General features: G+C 39.2%; 1 protein-coding gene across 1 annotated transcript in view; it reads right to left on the bottom strand.

Moving 5' to 3' along the window:
• PELI2 (pellino E3 ubiquitin protein ligase family member 2) overlaps positions 1–20,771 on the bottom strand; it is a 217,407-nt gene that overhangs the window by 131,480 nt on the left and 65,156 nt on the right. The window contains exon 2 of the mRNA XM_003408488.4: positions 17,933–18,062. Coding sequence (XP_003408536.2) covers positions 17,933–18,062 — 130 coding nt within the window. The remainder of the gene's footprint in view (positions 1–17,932; positions 18,063–20,771) is intronic.

Here is a 20,771-nt window from a genome sequence, read left to right as displayed (position 1 = left end):
CTCCCTTGATCTCAAAACCTCAACTACCACCCCCACCCCCCAGTCCAGTTTTGCTATTCCCCATCACAGCATATCTTTTCTAGAGTTGTCCACAAGGTGGGCTGGGCTCTTCACTTCCTCATCTCTGGCTCACTACTCAATCCACTTCATTCTAGACTTTGTTTCCTCTAGTCTATCAAACTTGCTCTACCCAACATAACCACTGATCTTCAAGTTGTCAAATCTGAGAGCCACTTATTTTTAAACCTCATCTTATTGTGCCATCCAGCAGCATCTGATGTTGTCAGCTAGTGCCTTGTATTCTAGATGTATTCCTCACTTGCCTTCCATAATGTCACGCTCTGTTGATTTTCCTCCTAGTTTTCTGGTTACTCCTTTCAGTCTTTTTCTAAAGGTTGCATTCTCCAGTGATCAATCCTAAGTCCTCTGCCTCGCTCTGCATTGTCTCCCTGGGCAATTTTATCCAACCACATGGCTTTAAATACTGATGATTCCCGAATTCATGTCTCTAGCCAAAACTTCACCTCTGAGCTCCAGAATCATATTATCCAATGTATCCACTCATATCTCACTGGCATCTCAAACTAAACAGGTCCAAAGGCAAACTCTTAAATTTCTTCCTAAACCTGCTCCTCTCTGTTTTCTTCATTTCAGTAAATGGCATTACCATCCACTCAATTATAAGCTGTTCTTCCTTCTGAGACAGTCCTGTTGTTTCTTCCTCAAAAATAGGTTTGCTTCTTTATGTTCTTTGCCATCACTCTCATCTAAGCCACTTCATCTATCTTCTTGCAGCCTCCAAACTGGTCTATTTGCTTCCATCTGTGCCCTCCTGCTAATCCATTCTCCAGATCAAAGCTGGAATAATCTCGTCATTCATTATCTCTCACAAACCTCCCAAAAGCTTCCTATTGCACCTAAATTAAAACCAAGGTCCCGTAACATAGCTTAAAGGGTCCATTACCTCTGAAACCTCATCTCACCCCAGGCTCCCATTCTCTGCTAACCTCAAGTTGGCTTCAGGCTGCTGATTACACCTTTCCCCCTCTCTCTTTGCCAGGCTGAGTTTTATTTATCCCTTCATAGCTCAGCCTAACTTAAATGTGTTCATGGCCCCCAGTATTCGCCATCACTATTTGTTTCCTTGGCAGCACTGAGTATAGATGAAAATTGTACATTTATTTGTTCAGTTACTCATTTCTTGCCTGACTCTGCCACTATAAACTCCATAAGTGCAGGGACCATGTCTGTTTTATCCATCCCAGCGCACAGTCAGGGCCTGGCACACGGGAGACACTCAATTAAATTAATTAAAAAATTAAATTGAAATGAAAAAAGGTCTAAATATAAAGAACAAATTCATAAAAGCAGTTGAATATGAAAGTAGAAATGCTAACCTTGGGATGGTTAAGCAAAATAGGAAGCTTGGGAATCAGAGATGAAAAATTATATGCAAAAAAAATTCCCAGTAAGGCTACATCAAGGTTAAAACACCTTGAATATGACTACAGACACCATGAGCTAAGTTAAAAGACAAAGAAAATTATGTAATATATATAACAAAGAGGTCCTACAAATTAAAAAAAAAAAAAAGTCAATTCAATTTAAAAATAAACAGGGATTTAAGCACAGAGATATTTAATAAATGCCAGGAAATAGCCGAGATTCCATTCTTAGCCCACAAGATTGGGGAAAATTAAAACAACTTATATTTTTGATAAATAAATGAAAAATGCCTTTTAGACATTAAAAGAAGTAAGATATAAAAAGTGATGTTATTGGTCATTTTTAAATAGGCAGGAGGCAGTAAAATCACAGGGCAGAGGACAAGACAGATTTCGTGAGAGGAGGAATGTGGGAAAGCAAGGGGTTGAAGATTTTTTCCTCACAGCCGCATCTGTGATGACTCCAGTTTGTTTGAACTGTGGGATTACACATTTTCCAAAGCAAGGATTACCAACCCATAGACGGTGACAAAATTACTGCCTCAAATCACTCAGTAAATATACACTTGGAAGAACTTTCTTCAGAAATAAATGCCAAACATATTAGTTTCAAGGTTAACAATTTGTACACACAAAAAAGAACATGCCTTGGAAGGAAATCAGATATAATTATTTTAAGAGGCGAAATTACTTCTAAGCAATCTGTTCCTTCTCTTTAGTTTTTTAAATTCATTTGATATTAATTCAATTTATATAATATAACCTCCACAATCCTGGAAGCTGCACTTAAAAATCACAGTCATAATAACATTTTAAGCATTTTTGTACTCTTTATCATGTCAAGAAGAATAAAAGCCTAGTTTTATCAGAGTAGTTTTTCCCCCTGATAATCATAAATTGACATCTTGGAGTCAAATAAAAGATACAGTCTGCCAATTCAGAATGTATGTGTGGAATCAACGTACTCGTTCACATTCTGCCTGACAACTACATGTGCAAACCACAGCTCTTGTCCATACACAACCCCTAAGATGGGTGTCCACAACTGCCAGCTGGAGAGATTGTATTTTTTGACATCTGATTCTCATTTAAACAACTAAAAGGTCTTAGTGATGCAGAACCATGCCAAAATCTAAGGAAACGGTTTAATATAAAAACAGCAAAGATGGGAAAGTTTCTTCTGATGAGTGGTCTGCGGCATTGTATACAGAAGGTGGTGGTGTTTAGAGGAAAAGTACCCCCCCACATGTATCGTTAGCGCCAACTTTTGTAACTGAAAATATCTCTGCTGCCTCTAAGGCCTTTAGCTAAATTGCTGAAAGGCCTTTTCACACAGCAACTCTGTTTTATGGCCATCAAAATGTCCAACTAACTTCTGAACTTCCTTAGTGAACAGATGCTGTTGAAAACTATTTCAGCCTCAAAGCAGCTATGATATGAGAATTAGAGATGCCACAGCGCCAAAGACAAATAAAAGTGTACCTCTATAGAGCGCTATCCAGGAACATAAAGCACAGCTCTCTTCTGGTATTTCTAGTGTTTGCCACCCCCACCCCCCACACACCCAGCTCCCTACTAGAAAGCAAGGAAATGATGAAATGGTAAGATCAACCAGAAAGACACAACATTACACGTAAACAGTATGAAGTGAAGATGGAGTCACAACACATTTAAAAACACACTTGCGGGGTGGAGGCTCCTTATATAAGGATGGTGTTACAGACTGAATTGTGTTCCCCAGAAAGATATGTTGAAGTCCTAACCCCTGGTATCTGTGACTGTGACCTTGTTTAGAAATACGATCTTTGAAGATGTTACCAGTTAACATGGGTCATACCGGAGTATCTAAACCAATCTGAGTGGTGTCCTTATAAAAAGAGGGGAGACCAGGCACAGAAGGAAAATGGCCATGTGAACATGGAGATAGAGATTGGAGTTATTCACAAGCCAAGGAGCACCAAGGATTGCCAGCCATGACCAAAAGCTAGTAAAGAGACGTGAACAGATTCTTCCTCAGGGTCCTCAGAAGAAATCAACATGGCCAACACCCTAGCCTCCAGAAATGTCATACAATAAATTTCTGTTCTTATAAGTCATCTACTTTGTGGTACTTTATTATGGCAGGCCTAGGAAACTAAGACAGATGGTTATAGGGAATACGAAAGAGGAACGATGTTCATTTTCTAGACTTATTCACTTATTTACCTGGCTTTCATGCATCCTTCCATCTGCACAGATGCCTTAAAATGTTTTATTAAAAGCTGTAGAAACATGAGCCCAGGAAAAACAGTACATTAATAAGCATACAGTTTACAGTTTTATATTTAATTCCCGTCAGTGGAAGTAAACTCTTCTGCATTCATTAAGGTCATCACTGCTTACAGTGAGTGCTGGAATATTTAAATTTCACAGAGATGGCTCCTGAATTCTAATAACAGGGACCAACCATGAGTTGGAACTGACTTGACCACAACTACAATCAACCCTCCATATCCACAGGTGCTATAGTACTGGATTCAACCAAATACGGTTCAAAAATATTCTGGGTCGGGGGTGGGGAGGGGTGAGGATGGAGAAAGTTCCAAAAAGCAGAGCTTGAATTTGTCGCATACCAAGTACTACACAGAATCCACACAAATGAAGTGCTGTGTAGCCATACCCTGCTGTAGCCTCCCGTCCTTTCACAGATCCTCAGTCTCTCTTCAGCACTCACTGTTTGCCTTGCATCTTGTCAGTATTCCCTGAATGATTCTGTACCGTATAACAACTATTTACACAGCACTTACATTTTATTAGGTATTGTAAGTAATCTAGAGATGATTTAAAGTATACAGAAGGATGTGCATAGGTTATATGCAAGTACTACACCATTTTATGTAAGGGACTTGAGCATCCCTGGATCCTGGTATCCGCAGGGGTCATGGAACCAATCCCCTGTGGATACCTAGGGATGACTGTACCTAAAGGAAAAGATCTTAAACATAACGCTCCCTTACATTTCCCAATGACAGAATTTTGAATCAGAAAAGGGGGCACTGGTGGAGAAAAGATGGGTGGAAGGGTACTGGGGTCAATCTGTGAAAACCTTTGTATATTATCTTGTATACCATTGGGAATTACTCAAGGCTGTCAATGGGGCAAAGTAATGTCACCAAGCAGGGTGGCAGCAGTGTAAAGGTGAAACCAGTCCGCATAATCTTAAAAGTACATGTAGCATGTATGAGTCACATGTAACAGGCATGAACAGACTATATCCTGGAGCGAATGGAAAACTATTAGGGGTTCTTTCATTAGCCTATTCAAGAACCACTGCAAATATCTACACCAGGATCACAGGGGCCTGGGCTGTGGCAGTGGCAATAGAGCAGGGGAAAAGGGAAGCATATGGTTGGTTTAAAAGTAGATTCTGCAGGATTTGGGGACTCACTGGTGAAGGGCAGGGCTTGAGTATTAAAGGATAGGACACATTAAGCAGGATTCCAAGTCTCTCATATAGACTAGAGGTTGGTTATGGAATTATAACCAAGACAGGAAGTACAGAAGAGAATTGGAGGGAGAGAAGCAGGTTTAGGACCAGATGCTGAGGACAGGAATGGAGGTGTTGTTCTAGTGAGGAGAGAAGCAGAGTCATACTGGAAAATGCTGCCAGCACAGTAGGGTAGATGCTATATGTGCATGGCTAGCGTTCCACAGCTCTGGCAATAAAAACATTTCACACTCAGCTGGGTTTTACACTGAGCTTTTTACTACCTATCAGTTCACAAAGTTCAGAAACAATCACTAATAAAACCCTATCTTCCAAAAAAAAAAAAAAAAGAACAAGGTGGTAAAAAATTTTTTTTTATCAACTTCTCAAACCAAATAAAGAATCCAAAAACAACAACAAAAAATTAACAGAAGTAAGAGTCTTACGTGAATCTAACTCTAGGCCTCAGTTTTCTCACTGGGAAAAGGTAGGTAAGTACAACTAGAATCTTCCTAATGTTACATTCTAGAAAAATGGTATCACAACCAGGAGTAAATTATATACTCCTTTATCTTGACAAGAAAGAGGGTCTTACTTATATCTCAAGATCTCATATTAAAATATTTCTAGAAGTAAAAATTTCTGTTTTTTAATCCGAAGTTTAAATAAAAGTCAGCAGCTCAATAAAATTTTAAGAATATTTATAATTAACATATTTGTGATTAATTCATAATAGATTTTTAATCTATAATCTTTAAAGGAAAAAAACCCATTGCTGTCAAGTCAATTCTGACTCATAGCGACCCAACAGGACAGAGTAGAACTGCCCCATAGGGTTTTGAACTGCTGACATTTCGGTTAGCAGCGGAACACTTAACCACTGCACCAGCAGGGCTAGTGAGTGAAATTCAGTCTTATGTATTTTGCTGATATTTTGCTGATTTAAATTATCTCAAGTCTGTTTTGGTATGTGCGACTCTAAACATTTGTTTGCAACTCTTTCCTCTCTTCCTTTTCCATCCTCAGATTTTAAGGACATTTTTTTTTTCCCTCCACATAATCTCTGCCGCTCCTTCTTCTCCACCACCCAATTCTTCAATGCCCTGCTACCATCTCCCAACCCTGCTTTCTTTATTGTATGAAATTAGTAACCACTGCCACAATCAAGGCTTTGGCCAAATGAATTTGCCCCATTGGATCTGATGACAGGTGAAATTGAAGGAGCTGACAGCTTCAAGCTTGCCGTGACTGAGATAATAGAGAAAAGCAGCCTTCTGTCCAGCCCCCCACTTCCATCCAGAGGCTCTCACTGCCCTCTGTCTGGCTGCCTGGGCTAGGGGCATAAGGTCTTGACATGTGCCTCCAGCCCTGGGAAGAACGAGGCACAGAGAACTGAGACCACAGCTTCCCAGCCTTTCTAGCCTAGGCCAAAAGCAGATTAGCCCCATATGGAAAGTTAATTTGTAAAGCATGCCCTTCTATCACCACTAAGCCTGATTTAAAGCCACAGTTTTTGCTTAAACTGCATAGAATTACTGGATGAAAGGAAACTTGTAGAAGATACAGAAAGCAAATCTCTTTGTCACACTGCCTGCTGGAGGATATAACAATGCAAGCTTTTAAAAATGAATATTAATTTGCTGAAAAACTTTCCCAATTATGGTATCCCCTTAGGTTTCCATTCTGTGACATGGTGAAAAAAAGGGAAAGATGTAATATGATAGTCAACATTCTTATAAGTGGTAATAATAACAATGGTTAACATTAATTGAGCAGTTATAATATATCAGGTACCATTCTAAAAGCTAAGAGCTTTACACATATTAATTCATTCATTCCAACCTATGAGTTAGGTAATATTATCTTCCCTCACTTGAGAGATGAAAAAACTGAGGCACTGTTACTTAGCCAAAGAAGAGTTGGGATTTCAACCCAAGCAATTTGACTATAGAGCCTGCACTTTTAACCATATTCACATTGACTTGAGTCCAAGAGTCCAAACCAGTGGTTCTCAACCAGAGAAGATTTTGCTCTGTCAGGGGACATTTGACAATGCCTGGATACATTTTTTGATTGTCACAACTGGGGGAAGTGCCACTGGCATTTAGTGGGTAAAGGCCAGGAATGCTGCTAAACACCCTGTAATGCACAGGACAGCCCTCGTAACAAAGAACTATCTGAGCCAATGGTGCTGTGGTTGAAAAACTCAGGTGCTAAATAATACTCCTAAAATTCTTAGTCTTTCCTTCCTTTACCACTGTTCAAAATGACTCAGTTTAGGGAATAACGAAGAACAAGAAACATGAAACACTAGAAATGCATCAGTGTAATAAAAGACCATGTGGAAGGAAATCCCATAAATCAGTACTGTAAGTTTTATTCAATTTTTCAAAAATACCTTCCCATTAAACAAAAATAAACCTATATTATTTTTTTTTAAAAAAAGGTAGCAACTAGAGTCAAAACTTCTTAAAAATCTCATTTTGTCTCACAACTCAAGTAGAAAACTTCTCAAAATTATAGTTTGGATTGCCAAATTCTGAAGGTTATTGTAGGGTAGTAACTCTATCCGAGGAGTACATGCTGTCTCCATCTCATCTCACAGGCACAGAAGAGGGGGGCCGGGACAAAGATAAAATGAGGAGCCCTTCATGGGAACCAGCACCATACCTCAAGCAAGCTGGTTGTGGAAAACCTGGTCTGCAATTTAACATCTAACAATCTTCACCTGCCCTTCTCCTTTACTGCACGCCCACACTGGTCAACACTATCCTTCCATTCGAACAGCAAAGATGGCCTTAGTTGTCCTGATCCCCATGTGACTCATTATTTCCACCAACCTGTCACACTTGACTCTCCCACTTGAGGATTCCATTCCGGCATCAGGTAAAGATCAATTTTTATAAACAAGAGGAAAATATTTCAACCAATTCAACCGTCTAGAATGCTAAATAAGGAGCCACAGTGACATGGTGGTTAAGCGCTCAGCTGCTAACCAGAGGTTGGTGATTTGAACCTACCAGCTGCTGCTCCGAGGGAAAAAGATGTGGCAGTCTGCTTCCTTAAGATTCACAGCTCTGTCCTATAGGGTCGCTATAAGTTGGAATCGACTAGACAGCAATGGGGTTAGAATGCTAAATATACGTATTTTCTGAGAAAAGATTGCAAGTGTCTCTAGACAAAAAGTGGTTAAACACCTCTGCACTCTCATGAGATCATCTAAATCACCTGGAAAGCAACGGATTCTAAAATCAGAGATGGCTGTTCACTGAACATTCTTTTCTGGACACCTGCCTGTAAATTTAGGTCCTGCTCTCCAGGAGCTTACGCAGTCTGCTGGGAACAGAGACTGGCCAGAACTAAGCCCGCTGCAGAGCAGGAGGAGTGGGCACGTGCGTGGCTGGGCACAAGTGTAAGGCAGATGTCACAAAAGAGGTGGAATCTGGGAACAATAACTCCCCTTTCAGAATAAAGTTTTGAGGATGCTATTTTTTTTTATATGCAATTAAGTGAGGAATTAAATATTGAGGAGTTCCCTTGCACATTTTCAAATACTCTATTTAAACATGGCATTTGAAAAAGAGAATCATTCTAATGTCTTCTCAATTCACGGATGATGTTGGTGGTTCTGTTCGGTCTGACGGAAACTGCCGTCAGTATGTGTACAGAGCGGCTTTCAAAAGATCACACGATTCCATCACATCTTTACAGCTTCCTTGCTAGGTAAACAAAAGAACACTAACCAATTCCCGAGAGCCTACCACCTGTTGCCATTGAGAGGATTCCGACTCAGAAACTCCATAGTCCAGAATACAACTACTGCAAAGGGTTTCCAGGGCTGCATTCTTTACAGGAGCAGACTGCCACATCTTCCTCCCACAGAGTGGCTGATGGGTTCGAACTGCTGACTTTTCAGTTAGTAGAGCATTAAGTTTACCAACTGCACCACCAGGGCTCCTTCCAGCACTCACAACAATTCTGAAAGGCAGGGGGTGTTACACCCAGAGGAGATATGTGGCTTACTCCGGTTCAATAGTGAATAAAGAAAGAGTAGAGCCAAGACCCCACTTCAGTCCATCTGACATCAGAGTCTCCGCTCTTGCTGCCTCCTACACCAGGCCACCCCCTCTATTTCACAACTGTGCAAACTGAGGCATATTTGGCATGCAGGCCCCCAGCTGCACCGCTGGTACATGATTTTCAGCAGGAGAAAACAACACACCACAAAATCCAAAATTTACTACAGAATTAAAGTTCTTCTTCCAATATTCAATTCTGTAAAATCATTACTGATTCAGCAAGCTAACCAGTTTTCTAAGTGAGGATACATTTTTTACTGGTACGACAAGCTGCTAGATTTTAAACTAGTGCCAAGCTAGAAGTGTGAAAGTTTGTAGCTATTACCGACTCTCATTTATCTTGATTTCACATCCTAAAGTAAAATAGCTAACCTTTTAAAATACCTTTCATAATTTACAAAAACTTAACCAAGGTTTTAGTAGCTTACAAAGACCTCTGAAGCCAAAATTTTAAAACATATTGAGTAATATAATGAATAGTCACACAATGGAATACTACACAGCAACAAACAAATGATTATTATACCCAATTTGGGATATTTCACTCCCAAATAAAATGCTGAGTGAAAAAAGTCAGAAACAAAAGAGTACATTATGTTGTTGTTATGTGTCACGGAGTCAGTTCTGACTCATAGCGACCCTACGTCCAACAGAACAAAACGCTGCCCGGTCCTGCACCTTCCTCACATTTGTTGCTATGCTTCAGCCCACTGTTGCAGCCACTCTATCAACCCATCGTGTGCAGGGTCTTCCTCTTTTTCGCTGACCCTCCACCTTACCAAGCATGATGTCCTTCTCCAGGGACTCGTCCCTCCTGATAACATGTCCAAAGTATGTGAGACGAAATCTCACCATCCTTGCTTCTAAGGAGTATTCTGGCTTTACTTTTTCTAAGACAGATTTGCCAGTGGTTAGACTTCCAGCCTTAATAATGCTGAGATTTTTATATTCACTATTTTTATTATCATCTAAGCCATGAAATCACTTCTGGAACTGTCATGTTTAATTACCTGGTTTAATTTTGTAAAATTTTGTTCCTCTTTGATTTATGGTGTTTTAAAAACATCAATTAGCCAAGTTCCAAGAACCAATAAAAGAGTGTTATTAAATGTTCATTACATTTTTCACATTTGTCATCAAATGTTTTTTTTGCATAATTTGTTAGATAATTTAATAGTTTGTATCTTGGAATTAATACTTTGTTTAATTTCAAATGTTTTTGTTTCTCTAATATCCTCTGGTTCACTAGCATAGTTTTCCATGTTCATTATTTTATGTTCTGCCACTTATGATTTGGCAAATAAATCTACTTTATTAATTAAAAATTTTCTTTCTCATGAAACCAAAGTAAATTCGGACGTAGGTTAGATTATCATTTATTAAAGCCAAATCTCTAAAAAATTCAGTGATCCAAATGGTACCTCACGATTTCTGTTAAAGTGAATATTCCAGGCTTTATATGACTCCCAAACTGATTTTGCATCAATAGCACCAAGGGCCCCATATGAAGGCCCAAATACTTCACTATTTCAATTCCCAGGTCTTAGATACATTATCTAATCTCTCTAGTATTTATTTCATATAACACATACAAAAATTTCAAGAAAAAAATGTTAACTTGGTTTTCATCTTTCTAATGAAGTATCCAGAAATAATTAAACACAAGTAAATACAACAAGTAAGACACATCAAATGAAAACATCAAGAAATTTTTCTAGAATTCAGGTGAAACAGCTTTTTTTCCCTAGCATAACACTTGCACCATCTGTACAAAATGCTTAGGATTTTCACGTAAACATTTCTCACAGAAGCTGTTTTTCTTGAGGATGACAGTAAAGTTGAATACATTTCAGATGTTCATTCCAGCTTCATGAAATCAACAAAAACCATCAAACTATCTTCAAAATCTTGAATACTGAATTTTAAATAAATTATTAGATTTATTTTTGTGGGAAATGGTTGAAGCTTTGTCAGTAATGACTGGAAATTTCACTGCCCTGGTTTCTAAGTTTTTCAGAAAGTTGTTTTCTCATCTCAGTAGATACATGTTTTACAACAACCGGGGCCATAAATCTAAACTGCAGTGATACATTCATATAAGAGCTATTTTTAGAAGTTCTAATAAATTTTCATGTCAGAAAATTATTTTAAACTAAACAATATATTGTGTTGGTACTTCATAAATTTTTTTTTTTTTACTTTGCTTTAACAATACTAGTCTTTTGTAAAGTATTTTTTGAAGTTACTTGTATTTCAATTTTTTTGTGAAACTGATTCATGTGTTTTTAATATTTCCCTCATTGACAACTGTCAATTTTCTTTATGGGCATTATGAGCTTTTAAACTGTTCAGCACTTTCAACTTCTTGAGCCCATTTATATACAATATCTGTTACCAGCAATGAGAAGGCATTGGTATTTTTGCTGAAATACTCAAGTTGCTTTTCATTCTAGAAATACAAATTATTTATGTTGGTATTCTTACATAATATCAAAAGATTTCTGGACTTCGGTTTATTACTAATATCACTTCTTTTTCTCTTCGCTCACAGATTCAGAATATTCCTGTGTATGGTATCTAAAGGAATGAAATATATCCAAACATTTTTGCCTTTTCATTTATAATATATATATTTCCTTAAACAAATTCTTGAACTTATAAATACCATATCACCACACACTACTTACACCCAAGGATTATAATGTGCTAACAATAAAACCAGAGTAAAAACTATTTAAAAGCAGTAGCAATTAAGTGGTGTGAGGATAGTGATAAACTGATGTGAAGAGCTCAGGTTGCTAACCAAAAGGTCAGCAGTTTGAGTCCACCAGCTGCTCCCTGAAAAACCTATGGGGCATTTCTACTCTGCCCTATAGGGTCTCTGTGTGTCGGAATCAACCCTATAGCAACAGGTTCTTTTTTTTTTTTTTTTTGTCTCCTGAAGCACAGAAGGCTCCAGCTTCGCCAAAAATGTGCAGTGAAGCTGCAACTCCACTGCCACCAGGGCACAGCCTGGACGGACAGACAGACACCGAGTGCTTCAAATTCAGGCCCCGATACATCCTACAAAAATTAGTTGGAACTAATGAATTTAAATTTAATTTTCTATTATTCGTTTTATCACTTCTCATGATTATTATTATGTTATTCATTGACCGATAAGGAAGAGTTTCAATATTTTATCAACCAGTAGGGCCATTCCAGTGCAAACAGGCTGAAGAGCAGCCCTGGTTGTAGCAATTACAATAAACAGCTCTAATTTTTCTGTCACTCAAAGACCCAGATATCATCCATTCTGAAACAGGGCAGCCAGAACATAGTTACTTTCAAAGTTACTTTAAAGTTACTTTACTTTAGGGATTTCAATAAAGTATAATCTAACCAAGAGGTCAGCAGTTCAAATCCTCCAGGCGCTCCTTGGAAACTCTGTGGGGCAGTTCTACTCTGTCCTATAGGGTTGCTATGAGTTGGAATCAACTCGACGGCAGTGGGTCTAAGAAGAGAAATCCATGATGAAGAGTTTTCCATATTAATGTTGCTAAGTGTAAGCCATGCTGCTAGCAAAATATTCACCCATCAGGCACCATCACCCCCACCCACCACGCTGTATTTGCTGGTTATATAAGAGCAAAATAGTTACCCACATCATAAAAAAGCAAGCAAACATAAATTGACTTAAATTCCAGTCATATCATGGCATTTCTGCTTAACATCCTTTACTGTTTCCCTTAAGAAAAAATCTAAACTCTCCAACCAGGCCGATGAGACGCCCAGATCTCTCTCCTCTTCAGGTTAACTCCTCTTCACCCCCTTCAGCTCACAGCTCAAAGGCCACATTCTCACAGATGCCTTCCCTGTCTACCCAGTCTAAACTCTCTGCCCTCTTTTCTCACAGCGCCTCAGAATCTTCCTTCATGGCACTGTCACAATGTCCCCTTAAATATGTACTCACACGGTTATTTGTTTATTGTTTGCCTACTCACTAAATGATTAGTTCCTTGCAACAATGTTTTTTAGTTCACTGCAGTATATCCAACGACTTAGCATGGTGCTGGCCATAGAAGGTGCTAGATAAATATTGTTGAATAAATGAATAAATTGCTTAAGGCCCTATGCCTACCTAATAGAATTGCCACATGTAAAACAGGACTTTTGATTTTTTAAAAAAAACACATTATACAATTAGAGAAACACCTGTGAGGATTATTCCAAGAGCAAATATGTACACAAATAGAGATTACGCAACAGTAGCACACACTTGCCACCCTCGTCTAACCTACTTTGGACACTGGCATGTACAGGAGACTCCAGTTCCCAGGCTGCCACTATCACCAGCAAAGGAGCACACTCTGTTCTGAGCCCAGAGAGGATGGAGCTCTGGTTATGACAGAAAGAAGAAACAACACAGTCAAAAGGCAACATGCTCAAACTATAGTGATAGTCACATCTACTCTTCGAGGTCTTGCTTTTACAACTCCAACCAAAGAAAACTCTTTTATTACCAATATTGCAGAATCAGAAATTTAAGGAATGACAGACTATTGTCAATTCAAGTCAAACCATTTTTGCCAAGTACTACCACATATAGCACATAAACATCAAAGGCTAAAAACCGGAGCAGATGGTAAAGGATAATACTCTGGCACTCTGAAGGGCTTCGGAGTGAGCAGCAAGAAACACAGTCCACCAGGGCTAGGGAAAGGCCGAGAGCCAGAGACTCATGAGAAAAGGGTGTCAAAAGCCAGCAGAGAAATGGAATCTGGGATAGAGACAACACATAACTGGAAGCCAAGTGGGCTAACAACCCTGGCAAATAAGGAAAGGCTAAAGGGCTGATGAGATAAGAAACTCAGTGAAAGTATACATACACACACACACACACACACACGGAAGCCCTGGTGGCATAGTGGTTAAGCACTATGGCTGCTAACCAAAGGGTTGGCAGTTCAATTCCGCCAGGCGCTCCTTGGAAACTCTATGGGGCAGTTCTTCTCTGTCCTATAGGGTCGCTGAGTCGGAATCGACTCGACAGCACTGGGCTATACATATACATACAAGTTCAATGAGCTGGTGTTTCAAATGGTTAAGCGTTTAACTATTAGCTGAAAGCCTGGAGGTTCAAACCCACCCAAAGGTGCCTTGGGAGACAGGCCTGGCAATCCTCTTCTGAAAGACAGCCTTGAAAACACTATGGAGCAGTTCTACTTGCACACGTGGGGTTGCCGTAAGTCAGGACTGACTTGAAGGCACTTAACAACAACAATGAAATGGAGATTCATTGTCAGGGGAGAATTTCAGAGTCTGTGATCCTGGTGGTGAAACACTTCCAAGTGATGATGGGCTGTACGGTGTACTATGATGGTAAGGAAAATGGAACACAAGTGACACTTTCTGAAACTGAGAGCTTTAAAGCACCATGAGCCATGGGGTGGAAATGATCACCACCATGGATGCCAGTGTATGGTTTATAGAGGCGGGGAAGGGGGAAGACAGAGATTGGGGTAGGTACTGAAGCCACTGAACCACATGGAAGAGAGAACCAAAGGTCTGCAAGGCCGGTAGAAGTTGGAGGAAAGGTTACTTGAATTGATAATGTAGGGTTTAAAAAAGGAGACTGGAATGGAAGTGGCAAGAATGAAATCACTTTTAGTTCCATGGACCGGAAGAGATGGAAAAAAGAGTACATTAGGGGAATAAAACAGCATTTAGGTAAGGTGAGGCGTTAAGAGGAGTACTTTGAAGACAAGGTTAAATAGAAAGGGACTCTGTTCACAAATGAATGGGAATCCAAAGTAGACGGGACTGATAAAACAGTTGGCAGCAAGAGGGGCAGGGCCAAGCTGGTTAGGGATGAGAGTTTGAGAGGGAACAGAAAGAGTGAAGGATTTACGGCTAAGGTCCTAGGATCAGGGAGGACAGAAAGGGTAGGTTTAGCACTCATTCACTGTACAAACCACTACTCAGCATCTACTATGCACAAGGCCTTCAACATAGATGAGATGAACTTCAACGGAGATGAATAAGATAAAGGCTACATGGGGTGGTTGCTCACAATAAATTTGTCTGGTCTACCCATCTTCCTCGGTCATGGTTGGCAGACTCAAGCTGGGCCTATCAGATTCTCTCTCCTGAAAACTTAAAACCGTTAAAAGAATTAGAAGGTGGCTGGAGCCAAGTAATTTTATAACACCCTTGAAATAACACCCATGGCTAATTCCTGTTGATAGGGCAGTTCTCTTCTCTTGCCTGTGAAAAAACTTGCTGCCATTGAGTCGATTCCAACTTATAGCGACCCTACGGGACAGAGTAGAACTGCCCCATAGGGTTTCCAAGGAGCAGCTGGTGGATTCGAACTGCCAACCTTTTGGTTAACAGCCTACTTCTTAACCACTGTGCCACCAGGGTTCCTCTTCTCTCACAAAACCTGCTTGGTTCAACTCCCCCCGCCACCCAATTCTGAGAGCTACTCCTACCCTATCCCAATTTCTCCTTTTTTTTTTTAGTGACAATCATTGCTTATAACCAAAGTATCTTACCTGATTCAACATGACTCCTGTCTGAGGCCAACTCACTCATTTTATAAATGAGGAAACTGAGGCCCTGAGAATGTATTTTTCCCAGCTTACAAGATGAGAGGATCAAAAACAAAACCCAATTTGCCCAATTCCTAGGTGATATTTTAAAACACAGATTTAGAGAACTACCAAAAAATGTATAGCCTAAAAATCCTGAAGTAAAATCTGTGTATAAAGGTAAGACATAAAATGCTACAGCTGAAGCCGGTGGTGGAGAATAAGGTAGAGCCGCTGATCATCCAATCATAGTTAATTTTCATATTTATCATACTATGAAGGAGCTCTGGTAACAGAATGGTTAAGCACAGAGCTGCTAACTGAAAGGTTGGTAGTTCGAATCCACCCAGCAGCTTCATGGGAGAAAAACCTGGCAACCTGCTTCTGTAAAGATTACAGCCTAGAAAACTCTGTGAGGCAGTTCTACTCTGTTACATGGGTTGCTATCAGTCAGAATTGACTTGATGGCATTTAACAACACCAAAAACAACATCATACCATTAATCTGGGTAATCAAAGTAAGTTTTAAAAATACCTGAAGCCACTGTATTAATATAAAATACGAGATAAAAATATAAATGTAAAAAGGTACAGATCCAGATAAAAGGAAAGATAAAAGTCAGCAAACGGACAAAAATATAAGAACCACAACTATCATACCGGACATTTTTTGTACTCATTACGTGATTAAAAACATTTGTCTTGGTATCTTTCTGAACCAAATACTTTTGGATCATAAAATGTTCTCAGAAAATCTCCTTGACCTTCCAAGATTTTGTTGCTATTTTACCTCCTTCTTTCCTCAAAATCTTTTTACGGCTAGGTTTCCTTTGTTTTCCTTATAAAGTGCCCTTCCCTTTTTCTCCCTAAAAATTTTTGCTTATTTTCTTTTCTCTAGTCAGAAAGTTAGTCAATAAATATTATTCTTTCCTGTTTCCTCAGTGTTTGATATTTTCCTATCTAATTGTTTCCTCATTAACACAAGACGATCCTAATAGGTACATTCCAGCAAGCTCTTTTCATGACACTGCTTCAAAAACAATAGGAAATTTTAAAATAAAAACGATCTATTTTTCTGAAGCTGAGCATAAATATCATAGAGCTTCTGTGAAGGCATTCATTTCTCTTTAAACCTAGGTTTTTAGTACAAATGGGAATCAAGTATTTTATTTACTCCAGATGCCTCAAACCCATTATGATAAATAAATATGTAGAGCCATAAGGCCATATAAAATACTCCAGGTAAGTATAATTATTTTATAGAAAAGGAAACTATACCACGAATTAAGGAATTTATTTAATTAAAAGAAAAACTGTCATAAATCTAATAGACAAAATTCATTAACCAGAATGGAAATTCGGGTTTTTCTCACTTAGCTGTCAGAAAACAAAGAAAATAATCATAAAAAATTGAGCATTTTATTCACTTTAAATTTATGAGAGGGGAAATATGTATGGTAGACTTTTTATAACACATAGCTCTGTTTACCTCCAATCTTTCTAATAACCACACAAATTCAATTCCATGTACATGCAGATTATGTGTCAACACCCACTGCACTCAATTAATGGAAGGAAAATAACAAACCGTAATAAGGTTTGTATCAGGATAAGGTTTATATCAACTTTAGGATACCACTTCTCTTTCAAACAGAACTATTCCACATTGCTATATATGCTGGCTCCATTATATCCTAAAGCTGTAGTTCGTAACAGGATCAAGTGGGGAGGAATAGGGGGAGGGGTTTTGCCCTCTGCCAGGGGACATTTGGCAATGTCTAGAGACATTTTTGGTTGTCACAATAGGAGTGTGTGTGTATGTGTGTGTGTGTTAACAAACTACTGGCATGTAGTGAGTAGAGACTGGGGGTGCTGCTAAACATTCTACAATGCACAGCACAGCCCCCGTAACAGAATATCCAACCCCTAATGGCTAAAAGGAACCCTGGTGGTGTAGTGGTTAAGTGCTAGGGCTGCTAACCAAAAGGTTGGCAGTTCAAATCCACCAGGCACTCCTTGGAAACCCTAAGAGGCATTTCTACTCTGTCCTATAGGGTTGCCATGAATCAGAATTGACTCGACAGCAACGGGTTTGGTTTTAATGGCTGAAAGGGAACCCTGGTGGCGTAGTGGTTAAGTGCTACAGCTGCTAACCAAAAGGTCGGCGGTTCAAATCTACCAGATGCTCCTTGGAAACTCTATGGGCAGTTCTACTCTGTCCTGTAGAGTCTCTACGAGTCAGAATTGACTCAACGGCAATGGGTTACAGGTTTAATGGTTGAAAACCCTGTCCTTAAAAAAAAAAAAAAAAAGACTAAAAGGAAAGAAAGAGGTTGACCAAGAATAAACACATCACTATTTGCCACATACCTTGGACGCCTGGGGTGTTGATATTACATGGACTGTGCTGGGCTTGACTCCATTAGCCTTGGGCCGTTTATAAAGAGCAAATCTGCTTTTCCTCCTTCCTCTGTCTCCATTAGGTAGAGCACCATTGTACCTATAAGCAGACATGAAAGAGTTCATTTATTTGCAAATTTCAAGAGTTTTAAGAATAAAAGCTTCAATGAAATAAGGGAAAAGACAGGACTGGTCATAAGGAATTACCCACTTAAACACTCCACTAAAGGAAAGGTTTACAAAACAGACTTCAGCTGTAATAAAATTCAAATCACTTCCAGAAACTTGACTTAACAGCGAGGTACAAGGTTTCCTAGCCTAAAAAGTCAGACTCTTCAAACCTTTTTTGGTAAAAGGCAGTGTATAAGTAAGCAAATGGGTATTCTGCAGAGGCCATAGTAGTGCTGGCTCAATTCTGTAAGCATCATTCTAATGGACCTCAGAGAAATATTTTTAAATGAACTAGTTAGAAAACAGCATACCAATTAAACTTCATCTCTCAATCTCAAATCATTTTAATGTTATCTGTAGGATCTTTATTTGTAAGACCAAATGTAGTTGCTTCTTTTCTTAAAAGTTCTGAATTCACTACATCCATTCCCATTTCTACTTGAATCCTACACTGTCATGTTAGCAAAAAAAAAAAAATTGCAAAAATTAAATATAAACTATGACTCTACAAGAAGGTTGCCCATAAAAAGACCCAAAAGTAAAACAATTAGTTTTTGTCCATAAACTGTCAAATAACTTTAAAAGCCACCTGGAACACATAAAATGTCCTTAAGCAAATTTCCTGTATTTACTAACACCAGTGTTTATAAGAATTGCAAGAATGCAATTTAGCTTTTCAATTTTCAGCTTTATTTTCTAACTCTGTGTGTTCTATTTTCCCATGTTGCTATATTGACGTGACTATGCTGTCTTTACTTGGCAGAAACCTTTTTCAAGAACTAAACTGCAGAAAGGCAAAGGATCATTTAAAATTTACAAGGACAAATATGCTAATCCCAAGGCTCCCTCAGAACAGTAGAGCTAGGGGACAGACCTCTTGGCCACTAGCTCCTCCCACCCTAATGGTCTTATAGGCAGACCCCTGGGCTTTCACCACTTCTTTAGTCTCACTCAGAGGAAGAGCATGGTGGTTGGTGCAGCAAACAGGGGATGTGAGGCCCACCCCAGTGGAGTCAATGTTGAAACAAAGGGGTTTTGTGTGTTTGTTTTACAATTTGGTAGCTATCATATGACAATGGATTTAAATTATCACCCAAAATTATTCCTGCTATGTTTTTAATCTGTTTCCATCTCCATCACAAAGGAATGTTGGCTATATAAAAATGTCTCTAGCATAAAGAAATAAGATGTTTCAAGTTTCATTCCTCTTCTTCTGCTTGAGCAAAATCAGAACAATGTACATTATTTTCTTAAACACACAAGAGATCACTGCTATAAATAATCTATGAGTAAAACAATGATTTTAAATAGACTTTGTTTTAATGCATTTCCACAGCACTTAAATCAAGATGAACATCCGACACTAAGAGAAACATATGTGAACCAAAAAAGCCAGGACTGTAAACAATTTAGAGAAACATTTTCACCACTGTGGCCTGGCGGTAATTTGTACAAGACCTGGCAAGGTTTCCTATGCCCCTCACCTTTCCCCAGCTCTGTGCTGCATTTTTCTCTTGGCTATGTTGTTGTTGTCCAGTTTATTCCAACTCATGGTGACCTCAGGCATGCGGAGCAGAATTGCTCCATAAGGTTTTTAAGGCTGTGATCTTAAGGAAGCAGGTCACCAGGACTGTCTTCTGAGGCGCCTCTGGATGGGCTTGAACTGCCAACCTTTGGCTAGTAGTCAAGCACTTAATCATCTGTACCACCCAGCCACTTCTCTCAGCTACACACTTCTAGAAAACAGGATTCAGCCTAGTAAGCATATGACAGACACTTTAGGGCATCTGCTCGTGACTGCAGATCCATCCCTTAACTCCAAAGGTAAGCTCCAGTACCACACTTGAATGAAATCACTGGGCCTGCATCCTTCTGGCCACCCTGGAGCTGACTGTCCAGAGGGGGACATCAGCCTAAGCTAGCCAATGACACTCTCATCCCTGAAAATACAAAACTGAGAGACAACCAGCCAGTCTCTCTGGGTGGGTGGAGCTATATATAAACTGTGAACTCAGGAGTAGGGGATGTTACAATCCGTTATGCGAATGAAGAAGCAGAGAAATCGAAGAATGATGCAGATGGACAGAGACAAGCAGCAAAAAAGAGATGGAAAAAGAATCGGTCGTGGAGGGCCACTACTGCAGATGTACTCTGACACTGTTCATGAAATTCTTTCTAGCTTCGGCTAACTCAGGTTGGTTTCTGCTACTTACAACCAAAAAAAAGTTATCTAATACAAAGAAATGTCAACCTTAACACATGCAGAAATGTTTTAATTTAAATCGCCTATGTGTAGAGGCACAGATATTGAGGTTAAGCAAGTAATATGCCAGTCTACTTACAGATTATCTACATCAGGTGATGATCAGTGAAAAACCCTATTGGAAATAATTAAGGAAAAATGAAAAAAAAACAGTGTCAAGATGAGACAAGTTTCTAATTAGGTTAAGCTTTTTTTAAGTCACATCAGCAAAAGGACCAGGAGAAAGAAAGCCTCATCACCAAATACATGAGGAGAGAGAATTTCAACAATGTTTAACGTCCCAGAGGTTGGTTAAGAGTACCATGATTCTAAACTGTCTAAGGAGGGGTGACCTCATCCATCTGACAATCAAACAAATCAGAAACAGGCAAACCT

The sequence above is a fragment of the Loxodonta africana genome, chromosome 10, assembly GCF_030014295.1.
Source record: "Loxodonta africana isolate mLoxAfr1 chromosome 10, mLoxAfr1.hap2, whole genome shotgun sequence".
In the NCBI taxonomy this organism is placed as follows: Eukaryota; Metazoa; Chordata; class Mammalia; order Proboscidea; family Elephantidae; genus Loxodonta; species Loxodonta africana.
Note: the sequence above shows the minus strand (reverse complement) of the source record. Positions and strands in the feature narration are given on the sequence as shown.